A 24740-nucleotide genomic window follows, 5' to 3' on the forward strand; every position below is an offset into this window, starting at 1 on the left:
CATTCTCAAGATTAAACTTTATCTTAGTAGTAGCTCATTGAGATTGCGAAAGAGACACAACAGAACATGCAGAAGATAGCCTACTGTTTTAGAGCGAACTGGCTCTATAGACAAACTATATGAGATCATATGATGAGGTATATGAGGTAATTGTATCTGTCCGGTGCAATACTTTATTCCAATCAGTGTTTTATTAGTTACAAATTATACATATTTTTTCCCACCACATAAGACCCATAGGATCCAGGATCACTGATGAACCCTGAGCTGATCTCAAAGGATCTTATATCGCCACCTTGTGGGTTTTCTGATTAGCTGCAGTTCAGTGATCATTAGGTCATTTGTTTGCGTACCTGAATTTGAATTCTGAAAATACCAGAATTTAACAGTAAATATAAGGGAATAAGCACTTTGTAATGTTTGTGAGGATTATTGTGTATGTCTCTAGTCTACAACCACTGCCTGAGTGCTTGACCTAAGTTTGGATAGAATAAGCTGGACATGAAATTATCATTTGTTCATATCCATTTGTTGGTTTCTTCTACTTTAGACGTACAAAATCACTACAGAGTTGACCTAAATCATTGATAGGACATGTTTATCACTCATAAATTATGAAAAATGTATGAATCAGGGCAAAAATGTCCAAAACTCACATAGGATTTTGACATGTTTAATGTCTTATCATGTAGCCTAATACACAATATTGCATTTTTATGATACATTTAATCCAAAACATCAGATAGAAATACTAGTATTTTTAATCTGCAGTAAACTTCATTAGAGAATGTGGGGCACCTCAGTGTGTTGTGTATTTAAAATAAAAATAAAGAAAAAATAAAAAAGTATTTGTATTTAAAAAAAAAAAGTTTCACATTTAGAAAAATGGTTACATTTCAATCCAGCTGACCATTTGGATAACTTGGGCTGTTGTCATACATCTGAGTTGCTCATCTGGATTTGCTTCCTCTCTGACAGACAGCAGTACAGTTCAAGGTCAATAGATAAGACCATTACCTCTCCCCTCATTGAATGAGGTTTCGGCTTACTTGGGTGGCCCACCAAAAGAGTGACTATAATGCTTGTCATTCTTGTCATTCTTGTCATTAATGGGGTAGTGTACTTTATCTAGGTTGGCAGACCCTCCACTACTCTGCATAGCAGGAGCTCCAGGGTTAGGGTTGGTGATGACGCCCAGGAAGACTGGTGCTTGTGTCTTATCGTCCATGAGGGCAAAGAAGAATGGCTGGTTGAGGCTAAAAGAGGGGTTGGACCGTGAGATGACCAGGCTGGTAGCTGCAGCAGCCTCTGCTCCCTCCTCAGTGATCTCCATACTAGACTTGTGCTGCACACTGGACACCAGCAGAGGGCCCTCAGCTATGGCTGCCAGGTTGGGACTAGCAAACAATTCCCCCATACCTGAGAATAGAACAAATCACACACTTAAGTATATGAGAAAGAGTGGCAGTTCTAAAGTTTTCAACAGTTTTGTTGAAGAATAAGATGGACAATTGTTTTTAAAAATCTTTATCTCAACTTTCCTTGTGCTTCAAGCCTTATTATCTACAGTATGAATGTTTTCACTAGTATACCTACCTCACATATTCATCTTATCTGCTTATGGATCCTCTACTACTTACCAATGTTGGTCAGAGCTTCCTGCAGGTCCTGGCTGTAGTCCAGTTTAAATTTGGGCAGCTTGACCTGCATGGGTCTCTCTCTGGGCAGGCGGTTGTACAGGTCAGAGATGTTGAGCTTTTCTGTGAGGGCTGACACGTTCACCTGGCCATTCATGGGCATCACAATCAGCAGGCTCATCTGATTCTTGAAGGGGAAGCGAGCCACCTGCACAGGAAGACGAGGACAATTATGAAGTGAGGTAATATAGTGCGCAACAATTTTGTGACTCAGGAAAATAGGAGGGTGAATAGAGAAATTCCAGGAGAGAAAGGACAAAAGGAAGACAATATGTCAAAAAAAGGAGGCAAATACCATTTGGGAGTCATATCTTAAATATAATATAGCATACAGGTATGTACTACATGTAGAGAGTGATGGGTGGTGAAAGTATGAAAAACATAAATGGTCAAGCAGGAAGGGACAAGAGGGAGTGAGAGTCTTACCTGAGCTTCCAGATCATTATCAATGAGCAGACTCAAGGGGTATTTGGGCCCCATCATCATGTCAACATTGACCATGTGCTTGTCGTCAACGTAGAAGACATCTTTGGAGGTAAATCGTGGGTCGAAGCGAGCCTTCCATTCTCCTGTTTAGGACAAATGGGTGATTATGGAGATCATATTAGAAAAAAGCATTTAAGGAAAGACAGACTGATAATGCCAGACATTAAATATAATTGTGAATTGAGTATATAGATACTATGACAAACCTTTGAAGTGAACAGCATTGATGAGCATGAGAAGCAGATTGGGTGGCAGACTGGTCAGGAAGTCGGTCACTTTTCCATTAGTGGCCCTCTCTACCCACTCGTTGACCTCAGCCAGCCCTTCCAAGGTCACTGGCTCTGAGTCATATACATCCTGAGACTGATGAACAAACTCTGGTTTGGGCTCAAACCCTGAAATAGACATCAAAAGACTCTTTCAATAATGTTATCGTGAAGTCATAAAGTCAGTAACACATCAGTACTTTCTTATATCTGGCCATTTGAAGTACTGTTTCATTCAATGTCACTTGTTTGAACTTCTGTACACTCAAGCCTAATATGTGTCTATTGTCTTTATCTTCCTTCCATTTCCAGGTCCGTTTCCTTTATGTTCCATTAACTTCCTAACCCTCTTACTCAAGTAAGCAGTGAAGGGTTGGGGTCAATTCCATTTCAACCCCTTATCTGCAGTCAAATGACCAAATCGCACTCTGGTGGCCTCATGGGTGGAATGTTACTCATATTTTTTATAATTTCCTAATCAATGCACATTATTTTCTTTGAAAACGTTGAAAATCCGGTGTTTCCGTGATTTTGTTATACTTCACTCTTCTGTGATGTTTATGAAGTGTAATATTGGGACGCAAACTCAAAATTACATTTCAACTCCATATCTGACATGGTACAGGTGTCGTCTTCTTTATTAAGCTCCTAATCATGTGTGAGGTGTATACTTTTGTTTCAAAGTAGATTTGTTTAAGATCCTGATACAGCCCACTGTAGTTATTAAGAAATAAACAAAATTCTAATTCCAAATGTTCCTCTATGAAAAGCATTTAAGAGAATTGCAATTTCAGTGTACTTGATGAATTGACTGAAATTGAAATGGAATTGACCCCAACCCTGAAGCAGTGAACACTGACCTGGTTGCAGGTAGAGGCGTGTAGCCACTTGCAGGTCGCTCTTGCGGATGCGTTCCAGGAAGTTGTGCAGAGACATGTGGTAGCAGGGCAGAGTGTCACCATGGAGATGGTGCATCAACAGCTCCTCGGTCTCATTCATGGCTCCTGAGAAACATACATAGATAGACATGATGATGATGCAATGTGCTGCAGCTTATTGATTGTGTTATTGATTATTGGACTGCAACGTTGAGTGAGCTAGCACACAAGCATTTAGCTGCACCTTTTACTCCTGCTCTACACTGTACACGTGACAAATCCAATTTGATTTGAGCTCTCAACATTTACAGCAAACAAGTACCTAACAGGTTATGTTGAGTCTAATTGTCCTCTGGTCTAAAGTAGCATACTATATAGGGAATAGAGTACCATTTGGGACAGAGCAAAAGAGGTTGTGATGCTGGTACTGTAAACCATGCCAAGTACAGTTGATACTGAAAGAGCATAGATGCACAACACCTACATTTCTAAAACGTTTTAATCACTCCTACAAAAACACAAAAAAACAGAACATGTTATACCCAGAGCCAGCTGGGAGAGTGCCAGGGATATGCTGAGGGGGGATATGATGACATTGGGCTGCTCAGGTCCTGTCTTCATCTGGCCCAAGAGCTTCATGCCCAGCCTCTGGATGGCACCTGCTAAGGTCTGCCTGGATTTTGGCCTGCGGGCCTGGGCCCTACAACCCCCATCCTGCTGCTGATTATCCTCCTCAGACGAGCTCCCACCTGGGGCACTGGTCGTCACGAGGGGAGGTGGGGTGCACGTATATGAGGTGGGACTTGTGTTTGGAGGCTCCTGTGTACTAGGGGCTGAAGTCCCTGATTCCTGGAAGAGTGGATTGTGTTGGGTTAAGAGAATGTAGAGTGAAAAGGCACATGGAGGGTATGCGAGCTGTGTATTCTGCTTTGGCAACATACCTCTTTAGGGTGGCTGGGCATCAATGGGATGAGAGGGACCAGAGGGATTGGAGCATCATTTGACACTTCTCCATTCTGCTTGTAGGGAAAAACAGTGATATGAGAATATTGCACATCTTTCAGAAAAAGCAGTCACGATTGATGTTGATGATTAGTTTCAGTGCTTTACAGTTAGTCCTTGTCTGCAGACACAGAACAACAGGAGTGATAGTAGACGAAGGTCCATGTCCATGAACAGCCAGCCTGAAACAACAAGAGGGTAACAAGCTATTACCCAATAAGGCTGGCCTATTCAATTCCTGTCAATGGAATGAATCACAGTTGAAGGACGACAGCAACCTGACATTTAGGATAGATAATAGTCTTTCGCAATGACAAACAAAAAACTGTTGTATCAACTTCTTTAGTATGGTCCTTTTAAAATAGAAAACATTAGAAAACAGACTATTCCCTTGAAGAAAACATGTATTTACTGAGGTATATCATACAAAACATTCACACCTGTTGTTAAACATTTAAAAATAATAATAATTTGTGATGCACATTTAATTTAGAAGTACATAATCCCATCTCTCCCTCTCTATATGGCACCTGGATTCTTAATTTAAAGAGACCACCTGAAAGATGGTGACTCAGTACAAACAGTAACATTTTGGGCTCTCTTGTTCTGGTAAAGCTGGTTAGCAAGACCAGCAGCTGGTAAATCTGGTTAGTTGAGAACACCAGCTAGCTGCGTATCTACATAATGGCAAGCCTTGCCACAAGTACACATTGAGGGGAATTACTTTAATACTTTATGACCAAGTACATGAACTACTTGCTATTTCTTCATAACAGACCAAAAACAGGAAAACAAAATGTTAACTGTTGGCAATTGAATGGAAAATGAGGTGATATTTGGTTTAGATGAACACACAATCAAGGGGCAACCTCAAGTGTTACTCTATTACTATAACTATCTCTTACTATTAGGCCTACTACTATTACACTGAGGCAAAGGTTTCGCTGAAACATTATGACTTGAATAAATGAAAGTGTAAGTCAGTTAAATCATAAGCCATAACATAAATTCCCAAATGTTTGATCTTACCTTGACGAAATGAAGATGGGAGACCTGCTATCCTGTCTAAAAAGAGAGGGCGACATACACACTAAACGTGCAATGGCAGAATTCTCATTTGCAAAATACTGCCAGTTGCTCAGCAGGCTGTTAAACTTCAACTTTCATTGATCTGTGCTTCATATATGTCACTACTTGTTTGTAAATGTAAATATTGAGACCGATTCAGGGGTCAAACAGTGAGCCTGACAGAGCCGGACACTTTGAGAATCAAAGCATACTGGCAAATCTGCAGACTGAAACACTAGGACTAGGTGTGAAGCAACATGTCATATGGCTTGATTACATTAGTGAGTTGTAACAGTGTTTGTGTGGGACAATAAATAAAAGCAGATAAAAAGTAATGTGGATGGAATCTCTGATTCCCAACTTACAATTGTACGTACAAGAAGTAGCCATCTGGGTATGGAGCAACTCCAAACCTGATAAAATCTGAATGTTGCTACACTGCATAAGACAAATCTTTTTACCACTCAACATAAACAGTAGGTGTTATCAGATCACATGACTGCAGCTGAGCTGACAGGCATTTTTCTACAAAAATCAAGAGGGGACTTTGTCCAATAAAAACCAAGAACATTGCTCACTCGGAATCACTTGAAACAGAGAGAAGAATGAGAGAGTAATATTTAGTGAAGACTGACATTGAACAGACATTTTTGATTTAACCTGAAACAAGCACATTGTGTAGGTAATATTTTATTAAACCTGTTAAATAAAATAAGAACTTTGTGTACTTCTCATCAAAATGTTGTAATGGACATCAGTATGACCTTTTTCTGAATGTCAAGGTGGTACTTGATTCCTTTTGAAAACAAAGTACATGTTTTATTATTAGAATAGAAAAGTCACAGGAAACATAAAATAAAAAAAATCTGAGTGAGCGAGCCTCGTGGGAACATGGTGACACTTGTGGCCTGTTAAACAAATGGATGAGTCAAGGTTGACCTTTCTCTCCTAAAATCAACCATAGGACTGTGTTGAGGTCAAGGATGGTAATGCACGTCATAAAAGTGAAGAAGAGCATAGACACCCTTGTGAGCAGAGTAGACTATCTTGAAGGTTGACCAAGAACAAGAGTGAAAACATTGGCAACAGGATAACAAGGTACATACAAAATTCGGTCAGATAACAAATGCCTCCGCCTAAGTACTGAAAATACATCAGGAGTTAGTTTCGATCACAAATTAATTGTTTTTTTTTTAATGGCTTTTTTTTGCCATTCTTTTCTTACATTGCCAATTTGTGATTACATACAAGGCATACTTATTACATTATAAAAGTAAATTGTGTCTTGGCTATGCTCATTAGTCTATGTTATGGACAAGAGTCCAAACACATTGCTTGCTTAATGTCTGAGTTGGTTTCATCATGATACATTACATCAAATCAACATTCTTTAATTAGGCCTATATCACACAAACTGATTATTTCTATCAACAGTTTAATCTTTCGGCAAACATGGTTTAGGGTTTTTCAAAAGAAATAACACTAATATTAAACCACTGATTCATTGTAAAATAATAATCTTAAAATGTGATCTATGAGAATAGCTTGATAATGGAGCTCCTTATTGTGCAGTAGGATTTGACCATGTGACCTTGGCACACAGCAATAACAGGTTGAAGAATCACATTGTGACCGCCGTCCCGCTCGTCAAGCCTTAAGCTGGAGAAGATGCACACTGTCAAATGAAAAGGTCTTGTGTAGGTTTACATTTTTTTCTAAATGAAATAAAAGGTGAGAGAAAGCATCACTGCTTTAGAAAAACATGGCAAACAGACTTACATTTTTATTTATTTTATCTACGAATACTGCATAGTTATTCAGTGCATCTGGTGCGATCTAATGTCAGGGAGAGAATGATGGTATGTTTGGGTGTGTGAAATGTCAGTCTTTTTGGTTGGTAGGTATGCTTCTATTTGGAAAGGGCAAACACTACATCAGAGTCATTTTAGGCTCCACCTTCCTGAGCAGTTCCTCAGATCCATTCTTTTGAACAGAATATTGACCTAGTCACAGATAAGAATCTTCTTCATAATATAAGATCTATAGATGGTCATAATCAAGTGTTTCGTTGCCCCGTACGGTAGATCTATCCTCGACAGTGACATAACACTTCATCTTTATTTTGGTCGTTGACTACAGCAGAGAAGACAAGCAAAGTGCTCTCAGTTAGAGGCTCATAACTACTGTCTTGGTGCTCCTCTCTCCCTCACCCTTGTAAAAGGATGTTTTGAGGACCCCACCACTTGCCTCAGTGGGTCTAGCCTCGATCCCACACAGGGAGGAGCTGAGAGGCTCAGGATACAGGCAAAAGGCTTTAGGAATAGGACACCTTCAGCAAAAGTCAACAGCAGAATCTATAGCTAGCTGAGCCAGTGCGTTATGTGTTAGCCCCTAAGCTAGCAGCCTGATGGCCCCGTTCTCTGAACCCAGCAGCAGGAGCCTCTTGGTGGGCAGCACAGCCAGGCTGGTGAGGGTCCCACGGAAGTTCTCTGAGCTAAGCTTGGTGCTGCTGGCCGGGCTGGCAGAGATGTTCATCATGGAGTACACCCCTATCTTGTTGGCCAAGGTACCCGCCACGATCTCTGCCCCGTACAGGTCGAAGGCATGGACCGGGTCAGAGGGACACTTGTACTGGTGGAGGGGCTTGTGCTCCAGATCCTTCCACACGGTCAGAGTGTGGTCAGTGGACGAACTGATGATCAGATTTCCCCCAGCAGCCTGCAAAATACACAGGTCCATAGTCAGATACCACAGCCAGAAACAACAGCAACAGGGCATCGTGTGTGTTTACACAAACACCAAGCCACGCTCACACCCACACTTACATAACTAGAAGACAAAGAGCACTTGTGTCCTAATATTCTTTGCCAGGACATTTCTATCATCAGCGCTATTGAGGTGTGTTAGATTGAAGAGTTTCCCCGCCAAAGGCGCACCTCAAATATGGGAGTACTGAGAGTAATACATAAATATTACAGCAATGAGGAGTATGGGTCAGCTCTGGATGGACCAGTGAGACTCAGTATAGAATTTTTAATGAGTAACTCCTGTCCATATTTACCTGAACTTGAGCCTCTAAAGCCAGAGAATCCTTGACCCCACCAATCAGGGCTAAATCAAGTTTGCTCAGCTCTAGTGCTTTGTTGACTGCTTCTGAACAAACCCTCTGGGTACAACTGTCACTTGACTCATGTTAAAATTTCACCACCCCCGCCAATATGCAACAGCAGAATAAAAGAGTAAGCTGCAACTCTGCCTCTTGTTTATATCAGCTGACTGACCACTGAACATTTCATAGCCCTACATACTCCCCGAGGAGCATGTGAAGGATTGACTGGCCAGAGAGTGCCTGCGTCTGAAATGGCATCCTATTCCCTGTGTAGTGCACTACTGTTGACCAGGGCCCAAAGGGAGAGGATAGTGCCTTTTGGGACGCAACCAGCATGTCTAGCAGCAGAAACATGTTGATGGGAAAAGGCCCATTACGTACCAAAGCCCCGCAAGCCAAATAACTGACTGTGAGAGTGGGAGCAGTCAATGGTAGGAGACAAGGTCCACTTTATATCTCTCAATATTCTTTGTTTATGCCGCTGGTGAAATCCAATAGCTAACCGCAGTAAAAAATAATCACTATTCAACGGGAACATGAATGTGTATTTATTTGGAACCATTGCTCTAGCCATAGTCACTGTGAAATTACCAATACACACAGACTGAACCCACACACACCTACACCTACCTTAATCTGCAGGATGTCTCCCTCGTGAGCGGGCCAGCCTCTCAGCACCAGGCCTGTGCGTGCGTCTAGCAGCACGATGAAGCCAGAGGAGAAGCCTGCAGCCACGGTGCGCCCTCCAGGGCTTACGGCCAGGTAGCGGATCAGACCAGCACTCACGTTGTTGTACGCCAGCCGGAACTCATGCTGTACAAAGGGAGCACACAGGGAAAGCCATAGACAATATAAGAATAAGTGTATAAATAAGAGTGCTCTATATTTATGGGAAGAGCATCGTCTTTGGCAGGCCAAGAATAGGCAGAGAAACAGCAATAGGCAAAAGCTGTTATATTCCATTACACTGATCAATAACATGGGATAGAAAGAAAATCATGGATCCATCCCAAATGGCACTCTATCCCCTAGATCGTGCACTACTTTGACCAGACCAGGAGATTAATATAAAAAGGATGGAGACTAAACAGGGAAGAAGTGAGCAGGGTAGTTATTCTCCAGCTGGTTTTGGTAGGTACCTGCAGGCCAGGTTTGCGTGGGTCGATGAAGCGGAGGACAGAGTCTGCACTGCCGAACACCACACTACAGTGAGGAGCAGGCATGGTGGTCACTGCTGTGATGGGGTTCTTTCCATCCAGGGCCTCATAGGAGCGGATCTGTTTACCTGGACACACACAGAGAGGGCTTTATTTCCCAATACTGTATGTTCAGAAGCTTTCACATTTTATTTACCTAATTTCTTATTAAATATGTAGTGGTATTAAAATAAAAATCACTCGGTTAAATGGAAAACATTGTGTACTCCAACAGAACATAATCAGAGATTCAACTCAACAGGTCTCCTCCCCACTGACCTGTGAACTGGTCCCAGAGGTGCACGGTGCCGTCACAGCTGACCACCTCCTGGAGCGCCTCCAGTTGGCCAACATAGAACACAGACTTCTTATGATCCGTGTAGGTCAACCTTGGCTCCACCTCCCGTGTCCCGTCGCCGTGGTTATAGAGGGGCCACAGCTTCACCGTCTTGTCCTTGCTGCCAGACAGAAAGTAGTCCTCTCCAGCCAGTGGTGCCAAACACTTAGCAGTGCCCGAATGGCCCAGGAAGCTCTGCAGGCGGATCTGGTGGAAGTGGAAGTGGGGATCCTGCTGATTGAGACCAATCTCATACTGCCAGTAGGCCAGCCAGTTGCCCTGCAGGGAACGGCCACTGCGAGGGAGCTCTTGCTTCAGAGCGCTGTCCTCGGGGGTAGGACCCACCATCCAGGAGTAAGAGGAGAAGGAGGGGCCCAGGGATGGAGTGGTGAAAGTGGAGGCAGATGTGATGACAGGCTGAGTATGACTAGGCCGGGGGTGGCCCCAGTTGTCTAACGAGCCCAGGTTGGGGCTCCCACACCCTGGCTCAGAGTCACGGGCCACCTGGATGCGGTTGCCCACCAGATGGCTGCCGAAGGTGCCTGACTCTGGGAGGGTGTCTGAGCCCAGGGGTGTGGAGGAGCTGTAGGGGGCAGGGAAGGGGCTGCGGCCCACATGGCGTCCCAGACCTGGGGAGGGGCCAATGGAGCAGGTGGTGGGGGGCATTTCTAACCTGTCCTTGGACCCTGCTGGGGGGTTGGCATTAGGACTGCCAGGGCTCACCCTGGAGTGGTAGGACTGGGCCAAACTCCAGACCAGCTCGTGGTTGGAAACCAGCTTACGGATCGCTACATCGCCTTGAAGGGCCAAAGGACACAATGCTTTGAGTACCATTCAGGACATATAAGGAACATGTAGAATTCAGATTTTAAGATGGATTGTATGTATTTATAAACTGGTTTGTGTGTGTGTCTACCTGTCTGTGTATGCGTGTGTGTGTGTCACCTATGAGGCAGTAGAAGGGGATGTAGGAGGCGTATGCCATCTCAGGGTTAAACACAGCCTGCAGTTCCTCCAGAACCCCCAGCTCACACGTCACCTCTGACCCGTCCGGCGTACGCACATCCAACAAGATGTATTCTCCCACCTCCCTGCGGGGGGCGCTCTCCATCTACACCACACAGAGGAGAGGACAGAACTATGGAATTAAATAAAAGTCTCACCATTTAACATATGCTAAAAGATCGAGCTCACATATCAAAACTAATACATTTGCATTTTCTGGCTTTTAACCAGCCTAACTTCACTCAAACATTTTTGCCTGTTTTCCAGTAAGGGAAGTGTTTACCTGTCCCTGTAGGCACTGCAGCAGGGAGAAGACTGTGAAGAAGCGTTTCAGGGTTTCTACCATGTGTTGCTGCACCATCTCCCTGCCGATGCGCAGACAGATGAGTGCCATTAGGCTGAGGGTCTTCAGACACACAGCCGAACGTGTCTGCACTCCACTGGGGAACCTGAGGACAGAACAGAGTGGCAGATTCAATAAACTGTTTCATATTGTCTATTTCAACATAATGTAACACTATGTGAATGTATGTGGGGAAATAATTTTCCGTCTCCAAGGTCCAATGTAACACTGAACAAAAAATATAAACAACATATGAAGTGTTGGTCCCATGTTTCATGAGCTGAAATAAAAGATGACAGAATTTTCCACTCACAATAAGCTTATTTCTCTAAAATGTTTTTTTTGTTTACATCCCTGTTAGTGAGAATTTCTCTTTTGTCAAGATAATCCATCTACCTGATGTGGCATATCAAGAAGTTGTCACACAACAATGCCACAGATGTCTCTAAGTTGAGGGAGCGTGCAATTGGCATGCTGATTGTAGGAATGTCCAATAGAGCTTTTGCCACATGTTAATTTCTCTACTATAAGCCACCTCCAACAGCCTCTAAAATGTTAGAGTTATACCATGGCTTGCATACTCAGACATGTTACCCATTGAGCATGTTTGGGATGCTCTGGATTGACATGTACGACAGTGTGTTCCAGTTCCTGCCAATATCCAGCAACGTCGCACAGCCATTGAAGAGGAGTGGGACAACATTCCACAGGCCACTATCAGCAGCCTGATCAAAGCTATGTGAAGGTGATGTGTTGCACTGCATGAGGCAAATGGTGGTTACACTAGATACAGACTTTTTTTTTATCCACAGCCCTACCTTTCTTTTAAGGTCTCTGTATTCCCAGTCATGTAAAATCCATTGATTAGGGACTAAATAATTCATTTAAATTGAATGATTTCATTATATGAACTGTAACTCAACAAAAATATAAATGCAAAGATTTTACTAAGTGTACATTAAACTTCTGGTATATAAATGGAAACTACAGTAAAAAGTGCCTTTAGAGTGTTGTGATGTGCATTAAGGTGCATGAGGTTAACCATCCTGGGCTAGGTGAGCCGTTCCATAGGGTTAGTTGTTCAGCCTGACCACTAGAAAGACCTCGATCCCTAGAATGTTTATATCTGCCTTCCAAAAAACGATCACCAGGCACCAGCAGCGAACTCATTGTGCTCATTGTGCTCCAAGCCAGAGCACACTGCTTAGAGCAGTGCAGTTCACAATGCTCTAGCAAGCCGTGAGAATACGTGATACATGATGGTAATAGCGCGTTGTTTTAATTATTTGGTTTTAATCCTTCCCCAAACCATAGTCATAACCACTCAGAATTAATACCTAAACTTAACCATGTGACCATGTGGAAATAATGCATCAAAAATAGAGACGTTCATCCAGAACACGTTGAATTCCCAAGGGAAACTATAAGATCGTGTCGAGTTGTTAGTGTGTGTGCGGTTTACCCACCCCATCCTGGGTGAGGTGAGCAGGTCCAGCAGGGGCAGCAGAACATCCTGGTTGATCTTCATCAGCATGTCCATGAGGGTGGAGTCCGACAGAAACACAATGATCTTCTGGGTCAGAACCACGGCACCCAGCAGACCTGCCTCCTTACGGGTGTTCAGACGACAGGACACAGGGGGAGACACCTGGGGGGAAAACATGCCATACAGGGTTACAACTGTGAGCCAAAATAAAGGAATGACCTCCAGAGTAGTAAGACTGTAGAGCTCTCAGGAAATACTGAAGTCCATTACCATAAAAAACTAAGTATATATAGATTGCGTCTCAAATGGCACCAGCCACTGGTCAAAAATAGTCAGCCAAATAGGAAATAGGGAGCCATTTAGGATGCACCCATAGCGAGGGCAATGAAATAAAAGACAGTTTTACCAGGTATCCAATGTAGGGCAGGTACTGGTAGGTGAGTACAGGCTCTCCATAGAGGTGTGCGATGTAGATGAGACAGTCCAGAACTGGTCCTGCTGTCTGGTCTCCAACCACAGGCTTCTTCTCATACACACTGCCCATCCCAACACTCTCCAGGCTGCTCTCCTCTGACACCACCGGAGCCACAAACTGGTGCTTCTCCGGGCCTGATTGGTTAGAGGGAAACGAGAGAGAGCGCATACACTTGATGGAAAAAAAACAGCCATTTCCATCAGTAGGCACTACAGAATGACAATCTTAATTGATAAGGATCTCTGTAGTATACACAATCACATTTATTTTGAAGTGTGAACTGGCTGATTGTGTCATAACTCAACCAGGACAATAGAGAGTGCTGTGACTTGGTGTTTTCTGTAATATAGTATGTATGACCTGTTACAGCAAACTCCTCAGTATTTTAAAATCCTGTAGTTTCAGTGCCGACTATTGATCAGTTACTCACCAATGTAGCAGGTGGTGAGCAGCCGGAGCAGATTCCTGGCCACATATCGAGACGTCACTGTTGGTCCAAGCTTTGCAGACAGCCATCTAACTGTCTTGCAGACCGTATCTGTAGAGAGAAATCAGTTATATACAGTCAACACAATATTGACAATTGATATTCTCAGCACCCAGAACCAACTCTCTTGCAAATCGATTTGAGTTCTGGAGGAAAAAGATTTCCAATCTCTCCTAACAAAATCCCCATCGCCTCTGCCAAAGCCCATTCCCAGTGGGGGATGAGATATCAAAACACACTGAGCAACTAAAACTTGAACTCTGCTGCCATGCCTGTTCATGTGGGGTAAAGTTCAGTTCAGCACTCATTTTTCATAGCCTGGGTTTAAGTGTTTGTGAAAACATTCCACTCCAAACATTGTTTGGCTTAAAAGAATAGAAGGAGCATATTGTTAGCAAAACAATACGTCTGGAATTCAGGCTACATTTGTCCAGGGCAAAGTCCAGCACTGGAGCATTCAACTTGGTCTTTTCTGAATGTGTATAAAGCATTTCACCCAGTAAACTACTGTAGAGATGTCATGACAAGGCATTGTTTAAGAATGAAGGGTGCTGCTGTAACTCTGTTGGTGTTGCTGGTCTGTCTGTCTGTCTGGGGGATGGGCTCAGGGGGATCGTGGAGGGAGGGTCAAAGGGAGTGAAAGTACCAGCCCTGACATCTGGACAGAGCTGAGAAACATGGTGGTGGAACAGACAGTGGAGCTGAGAAACATGGAGGCCAAATTGAGGGACAGTGAGAAACAGGTGGAGGAGCTGAAGAGAGAACACACAGGTAATCTGTCACCATAGGACGTACACTGAAGGGAGCACTACTGCAAACCAAAGGTGCTTATCATCAGCAGTGTATGATACATCTACTGTAGTCAAGGAGTGACGTGAGAGAACATCAACATAAAACAGTTGCAGATGTTAAGATAATCTATAGTAGGATGGCCAGAATTCGTGACTAAATCAATCCAAAAAATAATTAATTAATTCAGGAAAATTGCGTCGCATCAGCTAGGTTGGATTCTGTGCAAGAATTTCGGCTAGTGGCTACCGGACAGACTCACTTTCCAGTTGAACTCATCTTTCTTCTCCAATCAGCAGGGCATAAAAATAAATAAAAAAAAGAGGTAAGATTGATATTTATTTTTAGGCATTACATGTAGTATTTTCACATTTTAGTTTATGCTTTATGTTCATTTGAAATTCCTGTTCTTTTTAGAAGATTTCACAAAAACAAGCGTATCTCTGAAATGTCAACAGAGTGTATAACAAGCGTATCTCTGAAATGTCAACAGAGTGTATAACAAGCGTTATAATTTCAAAGCCTTTTATATTTTATTCAGATTGTGTAGATTGTGTTTATTCAGATTCAGAACTTATCTTTTTGCGACCCGCAGAAAACAACTTTGAAGATGACCACAAAATGCAAAATCCTCAACAGCTGTCTCAACTGATATGTTAATGATGTGTTAGAGCAACACAGCACTGAACGATCCAGAACATGAAGAATCCTATTTTTCTAGGCAACATGTATTTTATAAACATAAGGAAGTGAAACTTCATGGCCAAAGAGCATTTTCACCCACAGATTGGGTTGATATCATATGACTGTTTACTGTCAGCCTGTTTACTGTTTCCCCACACAAACGGCAAAGATTATTTTACTGGGACTCTCGTTAGAAGTTGAAAATGTGAACAATGGAACATTAGGTCTATTTAATTTTTTTTGTTTAATTAAACTTTTGAGGTGACACTATGGCAAGACTACTTTTGGGGTGACACTATAGCAAGACTACTTTTGGGGTGATACTATAGCAAGACTACTTTTGGGGTGATACTATAGCAAGACTACTTTTGGGGTGATACTATAGCAAGACTACTTTTGGGTGATGGTAGAGTAAAAAGATCTGTAGTAACAGTCTAGGCATTCATACATCAGATATTTGCTACAAACATTGAAGGGTAGGGTATATTTCAGACTGCGACAGTGGAATGTCTTTTAAGTGCACTTTGGAGCAAATAGGCCTAATTGCTTCTCAATGTTGAATGCCTTTTTTCTTTGTCATTTTAGCCTTAGATGCCAGAATGACAACCAGTGAGAGCCAGGTATGGGATCTGAAGACAGAATGCAGGTAAAACAGATGTGAATTTAACACCAATTTTACACAAACAATTAATTAAATTGTTCATGTGTTCTCTCCTGTGTCCGCTGAGCAGGCAGACCCAAGGTGGCATTCTATACCTCTTTGTCTAACTCGGGAGCAATGCATGTCGGACCCTTCAACAGTGAAACCACATTGGTCTACAAAACCGTCATCAAACATTGGCAAGGGCTACAACCAAACCACAGGTAGTGTCTTCAGTGCTTACACACCAACCTACATGTTCACAGCAGTGGAGGCTGCTGAGGGGAGGTTAGCTCATAATAATGGCTGGAAAGGAGCAAATGGAATCAAATACATGGAAACCATGTGTTTGATACCATTCCACTCAAGCCATTACCACAACTCCATCCTCCCCAATTAAGGTGCCACCAACATCCTGTGGTCCACAGTGGCCAGCAAGACAATGAGTCCAACATCCCTGGCAGGCAGCTCCAGTGTCTAAGAGACCACACAGTGTGGTTATGGTATGTCAGTAGAATCTCACCTAGAAGGATCTTATGCTCTTTCTCCTCCGAATCCTCTGAGGAGTCATGCTCATCCTCCACCATGTCTTTCTGTGCGTCCTCCAGCTCCATGCCATTGACAAACTCTCCCTCCAGGGTGGCCACTGTCTCCTCTGTGCAGCCAGATAGAGTCAGTTCTAGGCTGGGACCACTGCCCTCCCCTGTCCCTTTCTCCTTCCCCTCTTCAGTCTCCTCCTCCAGCTCCCCTCCCTCCTCTCCCTCACTGGCCTGCTTCAGGTCCTGGCTGCTGTCAGCTGACTTCAGACTGGCTCGGTCCCGAGTGGAGTCGGCGTCTCCGATAGAGACCTCGCTAGTGCTGCTCTTGTCGCTCAGTCTCCCCACGCTCAAAGACTCCTGGTCCTGCTCATTGCCTCCTGCTGCTGAGTTCTGGCTCTGCAGTTTCCCCCCAGTGGCTCCCCCTGCTCCATTGTTGACATAGAAGCCATTCTGGAAGTCCTCCCCCTCTGAGAGGAACACCTGGTCGTTGAGGCTGATACCTGAGGAGTAGTCCACCAGCCCTGGGTCTCCCCCCACTCCTACACCCCCAGCCCCTCCACTTCCCCCTCCCACCTTCCCACTCACAGAGCCTGAGGACGGCCTGCCTTCCTGGTAGTCCTCCTCCTCCTCTCCTAGATCACATGCCCCTCCCCTCAGGCCTTTGCTGGCCTCCCATTGGGGCTCAGAGCCCGAGCTGCAGCTCTCGAAGCCAGATATGATCTGGAGCACGTGTGGCAGGAGGCTGGACAGGAAGGCCTGCAGACCCAGTCTGACGATCAACTGCAGAACAAAGCAGTCTGTGTAGAGGTAGAAGCGACCTCTGAGACACCGCGGGTTCTCATACACACTGACCAAGGGCTTCAGGAGATACTTGGCTGCGTTTCGAGGCCCGAGTACCCTAGAGATGGGCTCAAACAGGTACCAGGCAGCATACACAGCAGTAGACTCCTCTAGCATGAGCGCCAGCACAAAGGGCAGGAGGATCTCCAACCCCTCAGCTGTGATGACTCCCTGTAACAGTGTCTCCAGCTGCTGCCATAGGTGGAAGACCACATCACGACCTTGAAGGCTGCAGGTGGTCTCCATCTTGGAATGGTAGGAGTAGATGAAATGGTGGAGGGCAGGGAAATATGTGGGGAAAGGCAACGGGGAGAGGATGGGGCTCAGTAACTGACAGGGGTTTGGGGGCGGGAGACCCTCATAAATGGGGTCGTATTTAAAAAGAAGAGGTCGAGGACCACATGGTTTCTCTACTTTGGCTTTGGAGGAGTGCTGGCGTAGATGTAGCAGTGTCTCCAGAGCATGATGCAGTGGCAGGGGCACGTCACGCAGGCTGGCCGAACATAGCTTTATCACAGCCTGGAAGCGCTCACTCAGGGGAGTGCCTGGTTTCACACCCCGCAGTTTAGACGAGTAGAAGATCTCTGCTATGAGGACGCCAAGAGCCTGCATGTCCCTCTGGTAGAGTTCTGCTAGCGAGGGGAGACATTGTGGAGCTCCTGTCCTCTCCTTCCTGGAGTCAGACTGGTGCCAGACTTGTGCATGCAGGCTCTTCACCAGGAAGTTGTCGAGTTTCTCCAGCTCTTCCAGAGGTTGAAGGGGGCTGAAGCCCTCAGGCAGGGTGATCTTCAAGTCCTCTGTGTTGGTGGCACCACTCAAACTCCCCTCTCCATGCTTCTTGTTTATGATGCCCCCTCTCTGTAGCATGGCACTGCGTATGCCAGAGCCCAGGGCACTGGTGGCATTACCTGCTGTCCCCTCCCCAGGGAAAGAGCTGGGAGACTGGGACACCACCATGGCTGGGTGCTCTCCTCCAGTCTTCCCCCCAGACCTTGCGGTGCTGATGAGAGGTAGAGGAACAGAGGAGGTAGTGGAGGTGCCAGTAGAGATCCCTCCACTGAGTGAGTCCAGAGCCTCCATACCTTGTTCTAGCTCTTCATCTCGGTCCACCATGGTCCAGCCACTGGACTCACACCCCATGGCCTCTGGGACCATTCCGTCCACCATGGCATCTAGCGGTGGGATCTGTAGAGGCACGTTGAGAGTTGCGGGGCCCAGGAGAGGGGGTTCAGGTGGCGAGTACTGGTAAGGTGCAAGGCGGGGCGGGTGGGGCTGGTCAAACAGCTGGACCACCCCGTAGCTGGTCAGATGGGTGTGGTTGTCCACCAGGTGCAGGCACACATTCTTGGCCTTGACGGCTTCTTTACCGGACAGCTTGTAGCCGAACGTCAGGTCTATCCAGTAGTGCAGCTGCTGAGACACCTCTCGGCTCTCCAGGAGGCATCTGTGAACCTCAATGAACTCCTCACAGGAGTTACACCACGTGGGAACTTCCAGATCTGGCATGTCAGGGTGGATGGAGCGGAATATGGAGGGATCTGTGTAGAACTCTGGGATACACTCATCCGGGGTCCAGCTCTGGATGCGTTCCATACTGGCTGGGTATTCGTTCGGTTCCCACTGAGACCTGACGTGGCTGCACAGCACTGACTTGGGTGTCTGCCGGGCCCTGTAGACATAGTAGGTGATGTCTGACAACACGTCTGAGATGTGATGGGGCACGTGTAGGTGTTCAGACTGCCCTGAACCACCGGCACCTACAGATCCACCCAGACCCAGGTCTCCTATAATACTGACTGCCCCACCTCCATTAGCCACCGCTGCTGCAAGGGCTTCTTTGGTCATCTCATAGGTAAAGTCCAGCTGTTTGTCTCCTTTATTCAGCCTGAACTTGGACCGCCTGAGGTCACGGAACCTCCCATATGGCACAGTGAAGTCCACCACCCAGGGCAGTACCGGATGGTAGTTAGGGTCTCCCTCCCTCCGTCCAGCTAACCGGTTCAGCTCCATCAGGTAGCGGAAGTTGCTGACTCTACCATGGACCCAGTCCAGGACCAAGGACTTGAGCTCATCAAAACAATCTCTGCACAGCCTCTTATCACGGTCACTGTACACACCTTGGCCCTGGTCCCTCGTCTTGATGCTTCTTGGCACTTGTCCCTCAGTAACATAGCATTCAGCCTCTCTGTCGTCCCCCAGCACTTCATAATGGGCCAGGGTGACCTTGAGGCGGCTGCAGAGCTGTTCGTCCACCGCTATGTCCTGCAGGGAGAGCTCTCCACAGGACAGCCCTGATGCCTGACAGGCCCGCAACGCGATCAGTAATTGGTAGAGGATGAACAGCACTTTGGCATGGCTGTTGGCCAGCTTGGCTGGGCTGTAGGTGACGATGTCGTGGAGTGAGTACTGGGTGTATGGGAGAACCACGTAGAGCATCTCTGCTGACTCTAGTAGGCACTCAGCAGGGAGGACGTTAGGACACAGTTGGTCTGAGGGGTGCTTAGAGGAGGAGCTGCTTGGGGATAATGGGTTGTCTTTGTCCTTATCTCTGGCAGGGGAGAGGGATGGCGACAAAGGGATGGAGACAAATGTTGAGCAGAAGAGCTTCTGCAGCGCTTGGCGCACCGCATCTATGGCTGCTACATGCATCTGCTCTGTAGCCCCTGAATAATGCTGCACGTGGCTGTGATGAGCATTGCACCACAGATTTCTGTGAAAGGACCAAAACAGATATGAGTACGGTAGAGACTCTCAATCATGTTTTATTAGACATATCCATAAATGTATTACATTTAATTAATTTATTAGGAGTTTAACATTTGAACTTATATTGAAATTCTTAAAATACTGTATAACATTATTTCACAATTAAAGTATTTATGGCATTAAAATTGGATAAATACCTGAAATTACATTGTGATACACCCTGCATGGTCTTCATGAAAGAATCCTGGGAGACTAGTTGGCAGCCTGGGTCCCTTGTCAGCCTGTAGCTCAGCTTGATCTTCCTTAGGCCCTGGATGCACACTCGGGTCCAGCCAGGAGGCAGCTTCACAAGGGAGCACTGGAGGTAAGTGCGAATCTCTGCTTCACTAGCGCTCTCTGAACGGGCACAACGGATGACCCTCCTCTCCCTTAGGCCCATCACCCAGCGGGTGGGGACCAGGGCCACCAGCTCTTGAGGCCGGGGCCCTGGACCTAGCTGCCGACGATCCACCCCTAGGTCCTTCTCTACAGCCGACACTAGCCACTCCATGGTGACCTACTCTTCAGACCTGACAGACAGGAGAGTCACACTGTCCTGCTGTCGTCCCACTCCCTCCTCACTATCAGCACAGAGGATGCCTCTCTCTCACCCTTCCATGGAAGGCGTAAGTGCTGACCTGTAGGAGCAGGGTTGTGACTGACAAGGTTTCCTGTGAAGACATTTGAAACAGAATATAAACAGAATTTTGGTAAGATGGATTTAATGGTTTAAATAAAAATAAATCTGCATAGAAAAAAAAATACTTCATTATACAGTAAAACTAACGAGTGAGCTTGTCCAGGGGTGGTGCTGCTGACATGAATGATAGCTAAGCTGCTACTGCTTATTATCTATCCTGTTGCCTAGTCACTTGGCTCCTACCCATATGTACATATCTACCTCAATGACCTCGTACCCCTGCACATCAACTCTGTACTGGTACTGTATAAAGTTAGCGTTACTCATTGTGTATTTATTCCTTGTGTTATCTTTCTCTCTGCATTGTTGGAAAGGGACAGTAAGCATTTCAATGTTAGTCTACACCAGTTGTTTATAAAGCATGTGACAAATAAAATTTGATTTGAGCTGTGAGGTTGTCAACGTCACTCGTTAGGCTAAGCTCTACTCAAGTGACTCTCCTACTGCCTATCTAATGGCTTTTCAAGGAAATAAAAGTGAAAAGCTCAGTGGAAAATGAAGGAATATGAAGTGACAGCTGCTAGTTATTATTATACTTCCACTGAGCCATTGGATAAGCAGTAGTAGAGTCATGTGAGCAGAGCTTAGCCAAATAAGACGAGAACTGTCTACATGCCATGCATCACTTACTACGGCCATTGAGACTCCCAGCTAGCTAGGACAGGTTCTCCCATTGAGACTAGAGGTCAACCGATTAATCGGAATGGACAATTTATTAGGGCCGATTTCAAGTTTTCATAACTATCGGAAATCGGTATTTTTGGATGCCGATAAAAAAAATATTTAAAACCACTTTATTTAACGAGGCAAGTCAGTTAAGAACACATTCTTATTTTCAATGACGGCCTAGTGGGTTAACTGCCTTGTTCAGGGGCAGAACGACAGATTTTTACCTTGTCAGCTCAGGGATTCAATCTTGCAACCTTACGGTTAACTTGTCCAACGCTCTAACCACCTGCCTCATGAGGAGCCTGCCTGTTACGCAAATGCAGTAAGAAGCCACGGTAAGTTGCTAGCTAGCATTAAACTTATAAAAAACAATCATAACCACTAGTTAGAACTACACATGGTTGATGATATTACTAGTTTATCTAGCGTGTATTGCGTTGCATATAATCGATGCGGTGCGCATTCGCAACAAAGGACTGTCGTTGCTCCAATGTGTACCTAATCATAAACCTCAATGTCTTTCTTAAAATCAATACACAGAAGTATATATTTTTAAACCTGCCTATTTAGCTAAAAGAAAGGTTAGCAGACAATATTAACCAGGTGAAATTGTGTCACTTCTCTTGCGTTCATTGCACGCAGAGTCAGGGTATATGCAACAGTTTGGGCCGCCTGGCTCATTGCGAACTAATTTGCCCGAATTTTATGTAATTATGACATAACATTGAAGTTTGTGCAATGTAACAGCAATATTTAGACTGATGGATGCCACCCGTTAGATAAAATACGGAACGGTTCCATATTTCACTGAAAGAATAAACGTTTTGTTTTGGAAATGATAGTTTCCGGATTCGACCATATTAATGACGAAAGGCTCGTATTTCTGTGTGTTATAATTAAGTCTATGATTTGATAGAGCAGTCTGAGCGATGGTAGGCACCAGCAGGCTCGTAAGCATTCAGTCAAACAGCACTTTTGTGAGTTTTGCCAGCAGCTCTTCGCAATGCTTCAAACATTGAGCTGTTTAGGAATTCAAGCCTATCAACTCCCGAGATTAGGCTGGTGTAACAGATGGGAAATGGCTAGCTAGTTGGCGTAGTGCGCGCTAATAGGGTTTCAAACATCACTCGCTCTGAGACTTGGAGTAGTTGTTCCCCCTGCTCTGCATGGGTAACGCTGCTTTGAGGGTGGCTGTTGTCGATGCGTTCCTGGTTCGAGCCCAGGTAGCGGCAAGGAGAGGGATGGAAGCTATACTGTTACACTGGCAATATTAAAGTGCCTATAACAACATCCAATAGTCAACGGTATATGAAATACAAATTATAGAGAGAAATAGTCCAATAATTCCTATAATAACTACAACCTAAAACTTCTTACCTGGGAATATTGAAGACTCATGTTAAAAGGAACCACCAGCATTCACATGTTCTCATGTTCTGAGCAAGGAACTTAAACGTTAGCTTTCCTACATGGCACATATTGCACTTCTACTTTCTTCTCCAACACTTTGTTTTTGCATTATTTAAACCAAATTGAACATGTTTCAATATTTATTTGAGGCTATTGGTGTATTATATTAAGTTAAAATAAGTGTTAATTCAGTATTGTTGTAATTGTCATGATTACAAATAAATAATAAATCGGGCCGATTAATCGAAATCTGCTTTTTTGGTCCTCCAATAATCGGTATCGGCGTTGAAAAATCATAATCGGTCGACCTCTAATTGAGCCTGCTAGCTAGGACAGGGTCTCCCATTGAGACTGCTAGCTAGCTAGGACAGGGTCTCCCAAACTAGGTCCTGGAGCCCCTCCCTGGGCGCACCTTTCGGTTTTTGCCCAAGCACTACACAACAGATTTAAATAACTAACTCATCATCAAGCTTGGATTGTTTCAATCAGCTGTCTAGTATTAGGGCAAAACCCAAAACGTGCACCTAGAGGGGGCCCCCGAAACGAGTTCAGAGAAACCTTGAGCTAGGACACTGCCAGTGTTGTTTGCACCGCCTGCCGAGCACTGCTTTCCAGCAGTTATTTTAAAGTTAAAATCCTTCTTTGGTGGGGTTTTTCGGCGGTTGGCATTCAACGTTGGTGCATTACGTTACCGCCAACTAATGTACTGGAGTGTGGGCCAGAGACAGCGCTAGCACCCTCAACGGCAGTTGGCGCTGCATGTAGTAGTAACCAGTCTTGCATAGACATTGCTAAACGTGACTGGTACCACAGACAGAAGAGGAAGCGAGACATCACTCGCTGTTTTTTTCTGGTTAAATGAAAGTCAATAAAATAGCTAAGTAGACAAGACTCAGGTGCCATTGCTTTAGTGTCTATGTGATACATAGTTTTTTTTCCATGGTAAATGGCCTTAATGAACTACCTTCATGTATCCACCATCTTTGGTATAGTACTAGCAATGTCAGTGTTGTAACTAGCTAGTGAGCTAACTAACTAAAACTATTCCATTTCAGTCTCCGAGTCCTACGAAACTTTTAAATAATGCATACACAGAAACTGAAATGCATTCAGCGAGACACTCGCTAGCTAACTTAAAATACAAGACATAAAAGATTGCGAGCAATTTCATTAGCTAACGTTAGCTAGCTGCAAGCTGTCTACCTAACTTAGCTCCCTATTTATTTTGCTAGCTAACTTAGCTTGTATGAGCTCCTCACGTACCTGTGAGAGTAACTTATACAACATCTGGTTCCATACTGAGTCCGAAATAAATTCGTATGTTCTATTTGAGTGGATGCACAAGTGTACTCACTCTTTCAGAAGCAACTTCGGTTAATTGGGTAACAGGAAAGAAGTAGCCAGCCGAGGATGTTTTGAATCCGATAACTCACATGACCCCCTTCCCTATTCCGTGCGCGCTCATGTGATTCCTTCTTCTTCTTCTTCTTCTTCTTCTTCTTCGATACGGTTTAATGGCATCCAATAAAACGTTGCATTACCACCACCTACTACACTGGAGTATAACTCCCCTATACTTTACTTGAAAATAAATAAATACCCTACCATCTAACACTACACTCACAAAAAAAACATACTCCACTATTTAAATAGCCTGAAAGGATGGGACACCACCACTTAACACACCCTCTTCTCTTCTGACGTCAAGTCTCGCACACCCAAATAACTCTGCAGCTGCCACCACAACCTACATTTTCTGTGACTTACTGTTCCATCCCTACAGTACAGTTAATAGCCATTGCTATGAATGCAAAAAAATCCAATAATACTGAAACATATACCACTTGTTGGTTTATCCCTCTGTACTGGTACAGATCTACTACTCACAT

The 24740-nt window shown here is 44.6% G+C and overlaps 2 protein-coding genes and 1 long non-coding RNA gene across 3 annotated transcripts; 1 reads left to right on the forward strand and 2 right to left on the reverse strand.

Moving 5' to 3' along the window:
• Positions 1-156: 156 nt before the first annotated feature.
• LOC139382884 (alpha-2-antiplasmin-like) lies at positions 157-5802 on the reverse strand. Its single transcript, XM_071127134.1, has 10 exons — positions 5763-5802; positions 5359-5394; positions 4438-4511; positions 4269-4343; positions 3870-4176; positions 3310-3453; positions 2390-2578; positions 2124-2266; positions 1641-1845; positions 157-1419 (listed from the first exon to the last, which is right to left on the reverse strand). The coding sequence occupies exons 1-10, from the start codon at positions 5785-5787 to the stop codon at positions 1046-1048; spliced, it is 1572 nt and encodes a 523-aa protein (XP_070983235.1). The 5' UTR covers positions 5788-5802; the 3' UTR covers positions 157-1045.
• Positions 5803-6071: 269 nt separating this feature from the next.
• Positions 6072-24494, reverse strand: LOC139382453 (WD repeat domain 81). Its single transcript, XM_071126513.1, has 12 exons — positions 24206-24494; positions 20231-20743; positions 16472-20037; positions 13779-13886; positions 13280-13482; positions 12854-13035; positions 11328-11493; positions 10985-11150; positions 9982-10836; positions 9646-9791; positions 9137-9319; positions 6072-8115 (listed from the first exon to the last, which is right to left on the reverse strand). The coding sequence occupies exons 2-12, from the start codon at positions 20581-20583 to the stop codon at positions 7789-7791; spliced, it is 6255 nt and encodes a 2084-aa protein (XP_070982614.1). The 5' UTR covers positions 20584-20743; positions 24206-24494; the 3' UTR covers positions 6072-7788.
• Positions 14493-20215, forward strand: LOC139382454 (uncharacterized). The gene is made up of 4 exons (XR_011628643.1): positions 14493-14606; positions 15894-15954; positions 16040-16172; positions 19883-20215. It is a non-coding gene; the product is annotated as an uncharacterized lncRNA (long non-coding RNA).
• Positions 24495-24740: the final 246 nt, after the last annotated feature.

Source organism: Oncorhynchus clarkii, chromosome 24, assembly GCF_045791955.1.
Source record: "Oncorhynchus clarkii lewisi isolate Uvic-CL-2024 chromosome 24, UVic_Ocla_1.0, whole genome shotgun sequence".
NCBI lineage: Eukaryota > Metazoa > Chordata > Actinopteri > Salmoniformes > Salmonidae > Oncorhynchus > Oncorhynchus clarkii.